The 16,016-nt window shown below is 63.5% G+C and overlaps 3 protein-coding genes across 4 annotated transcripts; all 3 read left to right on the forward strand.

The window, feature by feature from the left end:
• The first annotated feature begins 254 nt into the window (after positions 1 to 254).
• On the forward strand, positions 255 to 4,606 carry CHLRE_16g661250v5 (uncharacterized protein). The gene is made up of 7 exons (XM_043070988.1): positions 255 to 469; positions 614 to 685; positions 832 to 936; positions 1,062 to 1,112; positions 1,446 to 1,613; positions 1,782 to 1,823; positions 1,980 to 4,606. The coding sequence occupies exons 1-7, from the start codon at positions 407 to 409 to the stop codon at positions 3,615 to 3,617; spliced, it is 2,139 nt and encodes a 712-aa protein (XP_042915630.1). The 5' UTR covers positions 255 to 406; the 3' UTR covers positions 3,618 to 4,606.
• Positions 4,607 to 6,018: 1,412 nt separating this feature from the next.
• On the forward strand, positions 6,019 to 11,026 carry CHLRE_16g661300v5 (uncharacterized protein). Of its 2 annotated transcripts, none has more exons than XM_043070989.1 (9): positions 6,019 to 6,301; positions 6,640 to 6,720; positions 6,890 to 6,928; positions 7,141 to 7,206; positions 7,384 to 7,434; positions 7,734 to 7,780; positions 7,975 to 8,095; positions 8,371 to 8,416; positions 8,576 to 11,026. In XM_043070989.1, the coding sequence occupies exons 1-9, from the start codon at positions 6,248 to 6,250 to the stop codon at positions 9,520 to 9,522; spliced, it is 1,452 nt and encodes a 483-aa protein (XP_042915632.1). In that variant the 5' UTR covers positions 6,019 to 6,247; the 3' UTR covers positions 9,523 to 11,026. The 2 variants fall into 2 exon arrangements, with proteins under 2 accessions (XP_042915632.1, XP_042915631.1); XM_043070990.1 differs by having other exon boundaries at positions 8,371 to 8,412; positions 8,572 to 11,026.
• Positions 11,027 to 11,074: 48 nt separating this feature from the next.
• On the forward strand, positions 11,075 to 16,011 carry CHLRE_16g661350v5 (uncharacterized protein). The gene is made up of 11 exons (XM_043070991.1): positions 11,075 to 11,700; positions 11,952 to 12,132; positions 12,506 to 12,597; positions 12,890 to 12,992; positions 13,390 to 13,461; positions 13,698 to 13,794; positions 14,135 to 14,199; positions 14,445 to 14,534; positions 14,829 to 14,932; positions 15,222 to 15,310; positions 15,538 to 16,011. The coding sequence occupies exons 1-11, from the start codon at positions 11,189 to 11,191 to the stop codon at positions 15,582 to 15,584; spliced, it is 1,452 nt and encodes a 483-aa protein (XP_042915633.1). The 5' UTR covers positions 11,075 to 11,188; the 3' UTR covers positions 15,585 to 16,011.
• Positions 16,012 to 16,016: the final 5 nt, after the last annotated feature.

The following is a 16,016-nucleotide window of genomic DNA, read 5'->3' on the forward strand; positions in this document are numbered from 1 at the left end:
ACGCGCGCCATTCAATCGGTACAGTGTGCGCGAGAAGACGGCCGCCGCACCTGCCGGCACCTACTACGGCAAAGTTGGGGGCCAGGCCGAGGGCGTTACCCAGACCGCGAGCAAGCATTGCGGCAGTGACTTCGGAGGAGGGAGGAGGGAGCGGGAGCGGGGCGCGGGGGGGGGGGGGGGGATAGTGTGCAATCCCCTGTGCTCAACCCTTCATCGCCCCGCATTAAACTTCACCGGCATCCGATGAATACTTTCATCTTGTACTATAGGCGCCAAACCTCATTTCCTTTACTTGCTGCGAGAGCGTTAACTTAGCCCTACTCGAGTGCTCATACTCTGCTTCATCGCTGTCTTGGCTACTTTTACTAGTAACAGTTATCTTCTCTGGTTATGTCCTCTGGTAGGAATGGGCTCAAGCTGGTCTCGAGAGACAGCTTGGAGCGGCACATCTGACTGGATAGTCACGCAGGTCAGCCTGCGGAGCGTCCTTGGATCAATATTTATGTGCCGATATCCCGTACTGGGCTTGTTGTCTTACGCCCGTCCTGCAAGAACTTCCGGAACAGCAGCGGCTCTTTCTCGTTTTGTGACTCGCCGCACCTTACATGTGCAGAATGAAGTGAAAGGAGCTCTCTCTGGTTTTGAAGCATGGCAAAAGGAGCAGGACGCGAGCAAAGTCAACCAGGTGGGTCCAGTACACAGCAGCTCTTCGCGCCAGGTATTTACATTATAGACAATCGTAACATGTGTCAAGGTTAATTGGGTCACATCCCAGAAGCGACCGCTGAATCCGAGCCGCGCCGCTCGGTGTGCCGCAACCCCTGCACGCAGCGCGCCTTGCCCACCAACGGGCCCCTCCTCGATCGCATGGGAGGTGCCGACTACGTGAAGCGCGTGGCGGAACGATTCTATCACAAATTGTACGCAGATGAGCAGGTGCGCCGAAGCTGGGCGGCCTTTGGCGCGGCTGTTGGTTAGCAGCACAGTTTGCTCTGGCTGCATGAACACACCACCTCCGAACAACTGCTTGATGCTTTGACCCTTCCCCTCCGTGCCTTCAGCTGGCGCCGTTCCTGGGCGAGCACGACGTAGTTTCCCTGCGTGCAAAGCAGGTGCGTGTCCAGTGGCGGTTGTCGGGGTGCTTTTAGAGGGGGCTGTCGGCTGTGTGTGCCGGAATGATGACGGTGAGGTGGCGTGTGCCGCCGATGCGCCCTAAGGCGGTGCAGCTCCCATTTCCCGAAGCTGAGTCGGCGCAGTTTTATCATTTAATGGCACCTGGAAGCTACCCATCCAAGGCTCTAGCTTTCTGCGGTGTGTGGCACGTCTCCGGTAGCGGTCCTTGTACCGGTCCTCCTTTCCCGGACACTGCGCCGAACTGTCCATTGTCCCTCCTGATGCCGACAACGCGCATTCTCTACCTGCCCTTCACTCATCCGCGTCCGCAGAATGCCTTCCTCATTTGGGCATTTGGCCCGCCCAACCGGCCGTACCCCGGCCGCCACCTGCGCACCGCCCACCTGCGGCTCATCAAGCAGAAGGGATTCACGGTGGAGCACTTTGAGATGGGGCTCAAGCACTTCGAGGAGGCGCTCAAGGAAATGGACGCGCCGCCGGTGGGTGCACTGCCGCCAGGTGGCAACGTGGCTGCAGTGGTAGATTTTGGATAAATCATGTGTTGGCGAGCAGCGAAATGGGTGGGGAGGAGGGATGTCGCGTGTCCGTGCCCACCCGCGTGGCTGAGGCTGGGCCTGGTCTGCCGTTGGTGTATGTCGTGGTTGCAGAGTGTCGTGCGGGACGCCCTGATGAAGCTCCGACCGTACAAGGTAGGTGCCAGGGATTGCGCACAGGCCAGACAGACAAGCTGCTCGCTTGTATTGCGACCGCGTTTCCTCTCTTCCTGCACTTGTCAACCGTGCCCTGCGGCCGTCGCTCCAACCACTAGCACACCTACCACACAATTGCATATGCTTCTTGTGCAGACGGTGGTATTTACGCCCTCGTCCGCCCGCGACGCCGAGGAGGAACTGCGCTGGGTGAAGGAGGAGCGCATGCGGGCGCAGCGCGAGCAGCGCGCGCTGCACAAGACATACTCAACCGCCTCCGCCACCAGCGTGGGCAGCGGCACCGCGGCGCCGGCAGGTGGCGCCGCAGGCGGGGCGGCGGCAGAGGGCGGCTCCGCGGGCAGGGCCGTCAGCCGCAGCGCAGATAGCGGCGCAAGGCCGCCTGCCGGGTCCGCTCCTGGGACCGCGGACCAGGGCGCTGCTGCCGCCGCACAGGCCAGCCAGCAGCACGGCTCAGGCACCGGCGGCATCAGCGACAGCGACCAGTCAGTCAGCAGCTCCGCGGCCGCTCGGGCTGCAGGCCCGCAGTGTCCCTTCACCGGCGGCCGCGTGTCGCGCCCCAGCTCCAGCACCGTCGTGGTGCCGCCCGCTTCCACCTCAGCCGACAACTCCGTCACCACGCCCACGTCCGAGGCGGCGCCCTCGCCCGTAGCCACGCCCACGCGGAGCACCCCGCCCAAAGGGCCCAGCGGGGCAGCGCCCGGCGGCCCCCCGCTGTCACGCCTATCCGGCTCCCAGCTCTTCCCGCCGCCCTTCCCCGCAGGCGGCGTGAACTCACCCGCGCGCGGGTCGGGCCGTGCCGGCCCCGGATCCGCCAGCGGCTCGTTCTCTGGGCCCTCAGGAGGCGTCATGTCTGCGGCTGCGCCGGGCCTGCTGGGTGGCACGGGCTCCGGCCACGCCTCTTTCAGCTCGTCGCAGGTGCCCCTGCCGCCAGCGCTAGCGGGCCTGCCGCCGCCGCCCCCGCTGCCGCCGCTGCACATGCTAGCGACGCGCGGTGCTGGCAATGGGCCGCCCTCTGGCAGCGGCACGCCGCGCTCGACGTCACAGCGTGAGATGGCGGTCGGTGGCTCGGCGCAGGCTGTGTCGCTGTCAGGGGCCCTTCCTTCCGGCTCCGCTGGCGGCTGTGCGGTCAGCTCCCCGCTGGCAAGTGCTGGCGGCAGCGGCGCCTTTTCGCGCCGCTCCGGGGGCCGGTCATCCTTTGACTTCGGCTCCGGGCCATCCACCATTCTGGGCGTGCGGCAGCCCTCGCCGTCTCACCTGTCGCAGATGACGTCTGGGTCAATGCCGGGCGGCGTGGTGTCGGCTGCTGCGGAGGTGGCTGCGGCGCCATCATCCTCACCGGTCGTGCGGGCGGCGCCTTCGATGGCGTGGACGGCGTCCGCCGCTACCGGCCCGAAATCACCCCCGCCCAAGGCGCCTGCGGCCGCAAAGGCACCAGCTGCGGCAGCTGCAGGTGGCGACGCCTCGGGCGGCCTGAAAAAGCTGGCACCTCCCGCGGCAGCAGCGAGGGAGGGCAGCGACGCCGCGGCAGCGGCGGCCGCAGCCGCGCAGCAGCCGCGCCCAGTGGAGCGGTGGGCGCAGCCCGCGGGCGCCACGCCTGGGAGCGGCGGCGGTGGCGGTGCGGGCAGCGGCAGCGGCACTGCGGGCACGGGCACGGGCACTGCGGGCACAGGCAGCCACTCGCCCAACTACCACATGCAGTTCATGAAGCCGCCCTCGCCCGGACATATGTCGTCGGGCATGTCGTCTCCGGGCGCCATGAAGCGATTGGCGTGAGCCACACGGGGGAAGCGGTGGGGAGCAAACGGAAGGCGTGGAGGGCGAGCGTGGTCAGATGAGCACCGCAGGTGGATAGGGGCGAAGGCGAGGCGATGAAGGAAGGAACGGGAGGGGCGCAAGCTCGTGACGCGGCGATGTGGCGGAGTTGTGGGGGGATGTGGCCATCACAGGTTACGGGGCTGCCTGGACTGCCGGTGCTGGCAGGAGGTGGTGGGGGTTCTTTATGTTGTTAGTGGCCCCGTCAACATTGCAGGTTACTTCAGGTCCGATGGTGGCTGTTGACCTTCTTTGAACGCTGCTTGTATAGCGCTGCGGCCTGCGCCACAAGTGAGTGAGGCGTGCACGCAGACCGTCTTTCCGTGACGCGGATGTGAGCGCCAGCGCAAGTGTATGCGGAATCCTGGTGTGTGGAAAGCTGCCGGCTTGCGTGCGTGCATTTATAACCGTATATAACCGTACACATACAAGTGTTGCGGAGCACATTCATCTGGGAATGTTCGTATGGATGCGGATTACAAGTGAAGGGACAGCCCGACAAGCGGTTCGTATGGGGCAGTAATAAATGGCAAACGCACTTTTAACTGTGGCTGCCATTACAAATAATGGAGGTAACTGGATGAGGCGCAGTAGATCAGCTGGATAATCGGTTGAGACCTGCCGGTGTCTGGTCTGCGGTCTTTGCTGGCGAGCATAGCGTGGCACAGTGTGTGGTATGTATGGCTGTTTGACGGTTTGTTGCTTGCTGTGCTTGTGCTTGACCGCGGGACGCGGCTAGTCCGGGAGATGAGGTAGTTTTGAAACCTTTGGCCTCAGACATGCATCAACGGGGCGTGGCAGCACAGCCCGCTTTTCCCCTTGACAGGGAGAGCCACCTTTCTTGTCTGTACACACGTCCTGGCTACGTTGGGAGTCGCAGTTTTGTGGTGCACTGGTACACACATACACACGTGGGCGGCAATCCTTTGGTTGCTTTTAACGCACACACACACACACACACACACACACACACACACACACACACACACACACACACACACACACACACACACACACACACACACACACACACAGCACACACATACACACACAGCACACTACGGGACTATGCCAACCTGCCTTACCCTGTCCCATCGGCCATCGCACAGACACACACACACACACACACACACTCACACACAGCACAGCACATACTGCGATGCCCCAAGCCGCACTTGAGGATTCTAGACAGTCGTAGGGGTGTGGGTGGCGGGAGGCGCAATGGCAATGGTACACACTGCCTCAAGCCGTTGGCTCTTCGGTGGGGATGTGGTCCCCCGGATGCCAAATAGAGTATTCTAATGCCAGCCAAGGTGACACAGGCGATCGGCAGGCCAGAGGCTCGCCAGCTGTCCTCCTCGGACGGATCGACCCACCGGGCCGCTGCTGCCCCCTCGCCCCACTCCCGCTGTGCCAGTTGCACTCAAGCTATGAGGCGGTGAGAACACGCCTGCCAGCTGCAGCAGGCCCCGAGTATATTGGAGGCGGTGGGAGGCACCTGGACGCGCTGCCGCCGGGCGCAGCGGGAGCCGCTGATCCCCCAACAACATTGGACCAGCGCCGATGGATCAGCAGCCACAGCGGCTCCTGCGTCAGGCGCTGCGGGAACTGTGCGGTGGTTGGTTGCCAGGTGGCCAACATCCCTGGTTCACGCGGCTAGCCGGCATGGTGGGCAAGAGGGCCTATGACATGCAGCGGTGGCGCGAGCGGCGCAGGCTGTGAGACGCGGCATGGGGGCACCGGGGCTTTGTGGGTAGGGGCGCGGGGTTGCACTTGTTGTGTGTATGGGAGCGTGTGTATGGGCACTTGGGCAGAGGGACGAACCCAGCCTTATCTCCGCTGCGATACGGTCCCCGTCTTACCAGCTGCAGCAGGCGGCGGCGGCCCAGCATCCAACCCAGGAGCAGCAGCAGCTGTTGCAGCAACAGTCTGCGTGGGCCAGCAAGGGTGGTACGGAAGCCCGTGACCGCCGGAATGCTGTCCGGGACCCGGACGCCGGTGCCCAGGTGCTGGTGGCACTGCAGCAGGCCTGGCACCGGGTGGCTAACCAGCAGCCGGTAGCCCCCCGGCTCTTCTTTGAGGACCAGGCGCAGCTGCTGAAGGCTTCCTACAGCGAATGGAACAGCTTGGAGGGCCGGCGAATATGAATGAACCATGTGTGGAGCAACGCCGGGGCTCAGCTGACTGGTGTGAAGATCTGGCACCTCTCTAGCTGGAGAACCAGAAATGGATGCCAATAAGGTAAGGGCGGTTAGGTAGGGCGGCCAGGGCGGTCAGGGCAGCTGCGAGAACGGTGTGTACGGCACGCAGGACAAGGGTCATTGTCAGGAGAGCGCGCGGAAGGTCGCCTAGTAACCTGTCAGTCCCATACATCATTTCTCCAAAACTCATTTGCAACAATTAGCTCGAAACTTGACACGGCTGAGGGCAGCAGTACTGGGCCTCGTCACGCCTCAATTTGTCTCCGGCAGGCTGATAAATCAAGGGATCGGCACAGCATGGTCGCTTAAGTTTAAGCGTCGGACCTGCGCTGAACTTGCTGCCCAAGTCTCCCTCGCATTAGCGTGTTCTCTGAACGCATTACTTCGGCGATGGGTGCTGGTTGCAGCCATCCAGTTGACTTCATTGCTTATGCTGCTACAACGGTGGGTGCTAGTACCGGCGTGAGGTCTCGGGTGAAATTGAAGGGGCGCGTCAGCTGCCGCCTCTTTGTCCACTGCACGCTTCGTGTATCGTGACGATAGATTTATGCATTCATGGGCCCACCGCTTGAGTTGTGGCGAATCTCTGAGCCCCTTCTTGACTAAGGTGTCGGACTGCATGTGTGCTTCTGGGTGGCGTGCCACAAGACGTGCACAAATAGCTGTGGATATGTATGTGCGCCCAGTATTCCGAGGGGATTAGTTTCATGGTCCAGTTCTGTAGCGGGACTCCCGAGCGGCTGCCATGTTTCAACCCGTGTGCTGTTGCCCCATCCACGCAGGAGGAGGTGCGCGACGCTGTAAAAAGCATTGAAGCATGGCAAAAGGCGCAGGAGGATGGGCGCACTGGCAAGGGATTCCAGGTAAGGAGGTACGGGGAGGCGTATGTGTTGGGGCGGGTCTCTCAGGTCAGATGGTGCACAAGTGAGTGCATCTTTCCGCTGCACCAAACCATGCCTTGAAAGGCATGGGTCCTTGAGACATGGCTGTACTGACAACATTCCTGAACGTGACGTTTATGCTCTCGTGCAGCACACGACTGACACGAAGACTCCCCTGCTCGCGCGTGTGGTGAGCCGTGCTCCTCCGGTTGTGTCCCTTGTCTGAGCTGTGCAGTAGGGTGTGTTCACAACGCAGCTCGCGGTAGCGCCACTGGTTGCGTGCGCGGAAGGTGGCTTCCCGCCAAAGTGGTGCTCATTATCGTCGAAGGCAGTGCTACATGCAAAACCATCAAAGGGCCCAAACCAGATTCCGCAATTTGTGCCTTCGCTGTCCTTTACCAGGGCGGGATTGACAACGTGAAACGCGTGGTTGAGGGCTTCTATCGCCGGCTGTACGCGGATGAACGGGTACGCGCCGTGTCGAGCTTTACACTCAATTGGTCTGCTGGCACTCACTTATCAGCAGGCCACATCAGCGGCGGGTTTCATGCAGTTAGGGCACTGCGGTAGCTCCCTCAGCACGCCTTGTGCCGGCCCCCGGCATGGCGCCCTAGGCCGCTGCTGACGTGCCTGGTGTGCATGCAGATGGACAAGTACCTCTCGGGATTCGACATGCCCTACCTGCGGGCCAAGCAGGTGGGTGCCACACGGGGAGGGGGCTGCGGGTAGCTGCAAGCACGTGCTTCGGGTTGGAACTTGGAAGCCTCAGGGGGGCGATTGTGCAGGTCTGGGTCCGGCCAGGGGCCGCGCACTGCCTTGCGCCGCTCCGCCAGCAGTCCCAGCGGCCTCCCTGCGACCGTGTGTTGCCGACGATGACTCGAGTCGAGTCACATTCCTTCTCACAACCCGCACGGTTTGGACGAGCGGTTGACCCCACCCTGCGGTTTTCTTCTTCCCCGTCAACCCCGCAACTCTGCAACCCTTCAACCCTGCAGTCCGCCTTCATGGGCTGGTTGTTCGGACCCGCTAGTGTGCCGTACAGGTGAGCATGGTAGGGGCGGCATGGTCGTGCGGCGCGGCAGGCGGGGGAGTGCGGCTGTGCCTGCCTGCATTCATCCTCCCGACGTCCAACTACCATTCACCGTACCGTGATGCAGCCTGCATGCCCCCCTCCCGCTTTCCCCCACGCACGAACCCACTGCACCTGCACCCGCCTCGACCTCGCGCCCCACACAGCGGCAAGCACCTGCGCACGGTGCACCTCAAGATGATCAAGCAGCAGGGCTTCAGCCCCGAGGACTTCGAGGTGGGCATGGACTACTTCGAGGAGTCCATGAAGGAGCTGGGCGCGCCCGAGGTGAGAGGCGCCAGCGGGCGCGAGGGACGAGAGGCTGGGGTGGGGCGACAGGCTGAGGTGGGGCGACAGGCTGGACCGAAGGCTGGAGTCTGCAGGAGTCTTGGAGTATAGCGATGGCGCCAGCGGTGTAGCGGTTTGCTTAAGAGCGTTTGTCGGTCTGCCTGCAAGGCGCCTGCAGCTGGGATGCTTCGACGCGTGCTATTGCACGGGACCAGTGGATCAATCGTATTGTCTTCGCCTGCTGCCTGCTCTGCTTTCCGCGCTGCTCACAACAGACCATCATTAGCGAGGTCATGTCCAAGATTCGCCCATTCAAGGCAGGTGGCAGCGGTGATTAATGTGGGCGGGTCAGCGGGATGGGCACTGCAGTTGCGGGCTCTTGCAAGTTCTCCTCCATAGTCAAGGCACCAAAAGCAAATCAACGCGTATGCCGCTGCCGCTTGCGACTGCTGTTCGTGGCCGCCGGCGCTGTGCAGGAAGTCATCTTCACGCCCAACGCCAAGGACACCGAGGAGATCGCGCGCTGGGCGGCGGAGGGGAGCGCGAAGCAGGCATCCGCAGCCAGCGGCAAGTCAGAAAAGCCCGCGGCGCAGCCGGACCAGGCAGCCGCAGCCGTAACCGCAGCCCCGGTCGCTGCCGCTGCTGCAGACCGCCCGGGCTCGGCCGCCTCCACCGCCTCTGCGAGGGCGCGCCAGTGCCCCTTCAGCGGCGCAATGGTGGGCGCGACAAGTGCCAAAGCGTCCTCGCGGCCGGCCAGCGCAGCACCCACACCGGCACCCGCCACCGCGCCCGCGCCCGTGACCGCGCCGGCGACGTCTACGTCAGCTCCCGCGCCGGCGCCGGCTGTCACCTCGTCCCGCCCGGCCTCTTCTGCACCGGCGCCCGCCGCTGCCCCGGCCGCTGGCGATGCCAGCTCGCGGCCCGCATCCAGCGCGGCAGCGCCAGTGCCGGCGGCGGCGGCTGAGCCCCAGCCGGCACCTGCGCCGGCGCCGCTGAAGGAGAAGTCCCAGGTGCCGCTGATGAAGGCGACCACCACAGAGCTGGTGGACGCATTCATTTCAGAGGCCATCATGGCGGAGCCACCCGCGCCCGGCCCCAGTGCGGCTGCGGCTGCGGAGGGCCTGGCGGCGGTCGCCGAAGAGGAGGAGGCGAGTCCGGCGGCGGCGGAGCCGCCGGCTGCCAAGCAGGAAACGGCGGACGCAGGGGGCCTTGACGGCTTGGATGGCCTGGATGGCCTAGACGGACTGGAGGGCTTCGGGGATGAACTGGGCGCCAGTGCGACTGTTGGAGCTGCAGAGGGTGCCGGTGCCGGCGCCGCTGGCGTTGCGGAGGACGAGGAGGAGGGCGCCAAGCAGCCGCCCGCCGCCACGCTGTCGCAGGCACTCGGCCAGCTGGAGTCGTCGCAGCAGCTGGGCGAGGTGTTTTAGTGGTGCGGCAGGAAGACGGGTAACGGCGGCACAGCCGGGTGCTGCGCTGCAGAGCTGTGCGGCCGCGCGGAGGGGCTGGAGGGACGGCTGCGGATCCAGACATAAGAGCTGCCCTTGAGCACCCTGTGCTGTCATTTGTGCTACATACTTGCTTCCATGGTAATGGCTGTGAAGCGGACAGAGGGAAGGGTCGTGCGTATGGCTGGGGTATCACGAGGCGGTACACGACACGCTGGGAGGATAGCGTGAGGCACGAAGTGGAGCTTGGGCTGCGTTACATGGTCGTGCCGAGGTCCTTGCCGGCCGGAAGTTGGCTGCGACCTTCCACATGGAGCTCCTCTCCCAACACATGGACTCTTTGGCTAACTGACAAAAGCACTAGTACGGAATCTCAAATTCGTTTGTTGCTATGCCTTCATGCCTTCAGGCAGGTGTCCAGGCCGCGGGTATGCATAGTGCATGGGTGTGGGAAGCGCTTTCGAGGTGGTACAGCAGGTTTGAGACAGACCCGTGGGAGAGCCCTGTGTACATGGAGATTGGGGTGTTTGGCAAGTCGTGTATGTAGCCAGTCGCTTGCATTCTTAGGGTAAGAATAAATGTCGCAGGCCGTGGTCTATAGGCTTGCACTCGGCCAACCAATCCCACTGTAGCCATCCCTGTAGTGGTTTGTAGGTGCATCTCGGATGTCAGGTGTACTCATGTGCAACGCGCAGGCGTGGGCTTCTGCACTCATCAATCATGCATGCGTGTTCTTGGGATCTTTCAGTACTCTTGACTCCCGTGCTGCGGAGGTGTTCCTTGATATTTATTATGTGCGGTGCTGCCATGCTCCACTCGTGAAGGCCAATGCGCGCGAGCACCTCACGACTCGTGTGCTTCCAAGTGCATATCGGAAGGCAAACCGCGTAGACTTTGTAGCTGCAGGCATGCGTACGTGTGCGTCAGCGTTGCAGGAATACTTGCGTGCTCTCGCAGTACGGTGCGGTACATCAGCAGAGGCGGCAATGTCTTCTTTTAACCAATAAATGCGGTTTGCGAGCCTGGTGAGTGCAGCGCGAAGAGGCAGGCTGGCGTTGGATTGCACATGCTGTATGTACGGTACCGCCGTCCACCGTAGGCAGCAGTCTTAGTTTCATGTGGTCTATGGTGGCGGCAGCTTTGCTCCGTGTTTGTGGGGGCCAGAGACGGCCTTTGCCTCCGATGGTTAGCGCCGCCAGTGATGGGGAGATTAAGGCGTACTGGGAGGTGGCTACAAAGGTGAAAGCTTGAATCAAAGCTTGGAGCGAAGAGCTAAGGCAGACCCGGCGTGCATGTACGGTACATTTAACAGATATTGCGTGCTTGAGTAATGCACGTGTGCTATGGTGCAGCATGATGAAATACGGAAGCAGGCTGCTGGACGACTTGCCCCAGATGAGGCGACTGAGGAGCTTAGACGTCGGGTCCCGGGCTCCCGGGGAGTGGGCACGTTGCCATGCAGGGAAGAGTCCTGCTCGGCTCCATGGTTACACAGTTTCGGCACCCGTAGTTACGCATTTAACATACATAGTGTAGAATTTTATATTGTGAGGGGCATCTGGGTCCAAGACCGGCGCAAGCAAACGTGTTGGAGAGACTCGCTGCTGCTTGGAATTCTATTGTGACTTGAGTTTTGCAAATAAGCATAATGCAGCAGGCATTCCGCGCTCACGCGCCACGCCGCGCGGGCGGCATACGCGGTAGCGGTTCTCGATTGAAGCCCTCCGTGGCTTGCCGCGCTGCGTCGTCGGTTGCAAGCAAGGCAGCAGTTGAATCTGCGATTGCTTGGGCAACCAAGCAGGGCGCAAAGCTGGAGAAAGCGAACCTCTCCACAGACATCCTCACCGACAAGCCGATTTTGGTCGCGTCGGCTGATGTGCAGCCCGGCGAGTCGCTCATCGTCGTTCCTGATGCCGCTTGGGTGTCGGTCCCAAACGTCGCGAAGACGACTGTGGGCAAACTTGCATCCTCAGCGGGGCTCGAGCCTTGGCTGCAGCTCGCGCTGGTGCTAGTCGCCGAGCGTTTCGGCAGCGCTAAATCTGAGCTGGCTGGATACGCGTCCAGCCTGCCCGAGGATCTTGGGACGCCCCTGCTCTGGAGCGAGGAGGAGACGCGGGCTCTGGCGGGCACGCAGGTGGCGGGCACCCTCAACAGCTACCTGTGAGTGCAGGCGATGGGGTGCCCCCAGGAGGGTGGGGTTCCCAGACGGGGTGACACCGCAAGCGCAGCGGCTATTCCCTAGGGCAAGGCTAGGGTAAGGGGTGCTGTTGACGGACTGACGGCTCCGCAAGGTGCGGAGCTGGAAAGCACTAGCGCAGCAGCCGTTATGTGGGGTGTTGCCTGGAACATGTCGGCGCCGGCGCGCCCCTGCTCAAACCCAACCCCCCTGGAACCCCCCACCATGCACGCAGGACATTCTTCCGCTCCACCTTCGCGCAGCTGCAGGCCGGCCTGTTCACAGCCAACCCCGCCGCCTTCCCGCCGGCCGTGTTCACGCTGCCCAACTTCGTGTGGGCGGTGGCGGCGGTGCGCAGCCGCAGCCACCCGCCTCTGGAGGGAGACAAGATCGCGCTGGCGCCTCTGGTGGACCTGGTGAGAGGTCTGGTGGGGTTCTGTTGACAGGTCTGGTGGGAATCTGGTGAGGTCTGGTGGGGGCCTGGTGAGGTTTGGTGGGGGGCTGGTAGGGGTGAGGCGTCTGTTGGGAATCGGGTGACATGTCTTGTGAGATGTCTGCTGGGGGTCTGTTGGGTTCTGGTGGGGGCTGGAGGGGGCTGATGAGGGCTGGTCGGGGCTATGGTGGAGGCTGCGTGAGGGCTGGTGGGGGCGAGGCATCATGCAACACACGTGGTGGTTTCCTCTTGCCGAGACTCATCTTCTGGCGCGACTCGTCATGCCCTGACGCAGCCCACTCCACCCGCCCCATCGCAGCTTCCTAACCAGTCATGCCTGGATCCCCATGTCGCAGGTGTCGCACCGCCGCGCCGCCAACACGAAGCTGTCTGTGCGGTCCTCGGGTCTGTTTGGCCGGGGCCAGGTGGCGGTGGTGGAGGCCACCCGGTGAGGGGGCCTTTCTCAAGGGGCTGTGTACAAGGGGGGAGGCTCGGCAGGGCCGCGCCGGGCCGGGCAGGGCAGGGGGCGAGCTGGGCAGGGCGGGAGGAAGCGGGTGGAGAAGGGTGAACGTGTAAGCGCCGAAGGGACGATGCATGACTGCATTTTTCGACGTTGAATGGGTACGGGCGGACATTGAGGCGTCGCTGTGGACAAGCTCCGGCGCCCTTAGCAAGGCCAAAGCAGTGAACCCTGCCCCTGGTCCTGCGCCTGCCCGTGTTCCTCCCTGCCCGCTGCGCAGCGCCATCCGCAAGGGCGAGGCGCTGGGTATGGACTATGCCCCGGGCAAGCTGGACGGCCCCGTACTGCTGGACTACGGCGTGATGGACACCGCCTCACCAAAGGTGGGGGGCGGGGCGGGGCGGGGCGGGGCGGGGCGGGGCGGGGCGTGTGTGTGTGTGTGTGTGTGTGTGTGTGTGTGCGTGTGTGCGTGTGTGCGTCAAGAAACAGTCGTGTGTGTTTTGCTGTGGTTTTGGAGGAGGGTTCCCGAGGGGCGGGTGAGACGCCGGAGGTAGAGGGGACATTAGCGACGTGGGTGGGTGGGTTGCGCCGGTACGTGGCACGCTGCCGGCCGGAAGTCGGCGGGTGTCATTTAATGTGGATAAGTGTTTACGATGCGAGTGGAATGAGACCGTCCCAGGCACAAACGTGCATCTCGTTCGCCGGCACGACTCGCGCAAGCATGGCCGTCACTACCCACCTCACATCCTGGCCCCCATTGTGCGCCCCGCCCTGCTACAGCCCGGCTACAGCCTGACCCTGACCCTGGATGAGTCGGACAAGTTCGTGGATGACAAGGCTGACATTGTGGAGGTGTGTGCCCGTGGGGGTAGGGGGGCGGGAGGGGGGCGGGGCCAGGGAGGGAGCGGGACGCCGCCTGTTGTGAGGCAGTGGCGCAGGTCGCGCGAAGGCTTCCGGGCGGCTCACAAGATCAGGCGTGTGCTCGTGGCTGTGCCAGGCACGCCTCAGACCCGATCGCTGCTTGCAGCTGCTGACGCCTGCCTGGACCATGCGCCACGCGCCCCCACGCCCCCACCACACACGCACAGGGCGCCGGCCTGCGCCCCTCCATGACCTACTCCATCACGCCCGACCAGCAGCCGGGCGAGGAGATGATGGCCTTCCTGCGACTCATGAACATCAAGGGTGAGAGGCAGACCCGGAGGCGGAGCCGTGGAGGGGCGCAGCCGCCCATGGTTCGGGGGTGGAGGACTGGCGCAGTGCTGCTGGCGGCGGGTCGCGAGAAACTGCATGGGCGTGTTTGCGGGGACGGGTCGCCGGGCCGGACAGTCCAGCGTCCCCGCCCGCATGTTCCTTATGAGCCTGGAGCGCCTGTGCCCTGCGCTCATACGCTCATCTCGCCCAGCTGACCCGCTGCCCCCCAACTGGCCCCACCCCCCACATCGGTAACAACGCGCCTGCTATACTACTGTACCTGGCCACGCCTTCACTTCTTAAATCACATGAATGTAACCCCCCTGTGCAGCCATGGACGCCTTCCTTCTGGAGTCCATCTTCCGCAACGAGGTGTGGGGCTTCATGCAGGAGCCGGTGAGAGCGTGGGGCGGGGGCCGGCCAGGCGCGGGCGTGGGCGTGGGGCGGGGGCCGGGTCGGGACGGGACGGGGGCTAGGCTAGGCGGCGCTGCTAGGGATGCTGCCACTGTGCCGCCGGGGCCTTGGCAGACGGCGTTCCCTCGCGCGCACGGGCTGGCGGACCGCGGCGCCTTGCTGCCTGCGGCCACATGCCGGGTGCTCCGTGAGTGCATGACCGCTGCCGCCCTCACACTCGTGCGCAGGTGTCGGAGGGCAATGAGGAGGCGGTGTGCGCCATGCTGGCGGAAGGCGCGCGGGCGGCCCTGGCCGGCTACCCCACCACCCTGGACCAGGTGAGTCGCCCGACTGCCCCCGCAGGCCCCACAGCCCCCACAGCCCCCACAGCCCCCACAGCCCCCACAGTCCCAGCTTGGCTGTTGCCTTGGGCGTCCGCATGCACAGGCTCGAACCCTCCCCTTGTGCTGTCCTAATACCGTACACACCCACACGCACGCACAAATACACACGCACACACAGTTCATTTTGTCTTGTTACACACACACACACACACACACGCACACACGGATTCGTTTGTCTTGTTATACACAGACACACACACACTCTCTCTCTCGCACGCAACCCTACAGGACCTGGCTGCGTTGCGCTCCAACTCCACCCCCCTGGGCAGCCGGGCTGAGGCGGCGCTGCTGGTGCGGCTGGGCGAGAAGGAGTCGCTGGACGCCGTGGCCCGGTGCGTGCGAGGTCGGGTAGCTTGGGTTTGCGTGTGCGTGCGAGCTTGGGTAACTGGGGTCTGCGTGTGCGTGCGTGTGCCTGGCGGGCGCGGGGGTGGGGGCGGGTTGCGGCGTATGGGCGAGGGACCAGTGCTCGCATGCTGGGTGGCGGTGGTGGTGGTTGTGGCGGTTGCTCTAATAGGATCCGTCATGCGGAAGCGCACCTCACCAACCACATGTTTCTGACCCTGCGCTCTGATACACGCTCACATGTGCGCCACGTCGGCCATTAACCCAACGAATGCGCAGGTTCTTTGAGGACCGGCGTGCCACGCAGCTGAAGCGCCTGGTCTACTACCAGGAGCGTCGGTTGAGGCGGCTGGGGCTGGTGGACGACGGTAAGTGTGTGTATGTGTGTGGGGGGGGTCTGGGGGCATGGGCTGGGCCGGCCTCCGCTGGTGCCGGCCCGGCGCGGCGGTTGCCAGTTGGCGAGTGCGGCGGCGTGCCTTGCAGCTCTGCCAGCTGCACAACCTGCTTCAGGACCCTTTCTGTCAACCGGCATTTATCCCATCCTCCTCATGTCTTCTCGTGTCTCACCCCCATCATCGCGTCCCGCCACCCACAGAGGGCCGTACGACGTACGACAACTTTTTTAAGGATGGCATTGCGTAATGGATTGCGCCAGTCGCATTACCAGAGTGTCATGTGTGCTAGAGCACTTCTGTGTAAGTTTGTCCCGCGATTTTGGGGCCCGGGCGGCTGTTGTTCACGGCAAGTTGGAATGAGGCATGCCCTCAGCATGCCATTAGGAATGGCCAGGTCGAAGTCATTGTAGAATGTAGATCAGGATTTCAGAGATGCGGCGGGCGCCGACCGAGGGAGAGTCTTGGGCCGCATGCTAGTCGGCCGCGGCCTGCGCCTGCGCGGCCTGCTGCTGCGCGTGGCGTGTGCGCAGCGGTGAGGGACTTCAGAGGAATAGCGGGCCCGTCAGGCCGTCACCCTCCCCACTTAACTTGATGGTTTGCTCATGGCTAGACTACTCGTTTCGTGTGTTTAGGGGCCCTGGCTCAATCTGCGGTCGATGTAACCGTTGACGATATCAGA

The sequence above is a fragment of the Chlamydomonas reinhardtii genome, chromosome 16, assembly GCF_000002595.2.
Source record: "Chlamydomonas reinhardtii strain CC-503 cw92 mt+ chromosome 16, whole genome shotgun sequence".
NCBI classification, from domain to species: Eukaryota; Viridiplantae; Chlorophyta; class Chlorophyceae; order Chlamydomonadales; family Chlamydomonadaceae; genus Chlamydomonas; species Chlamydomonas reinhardtii.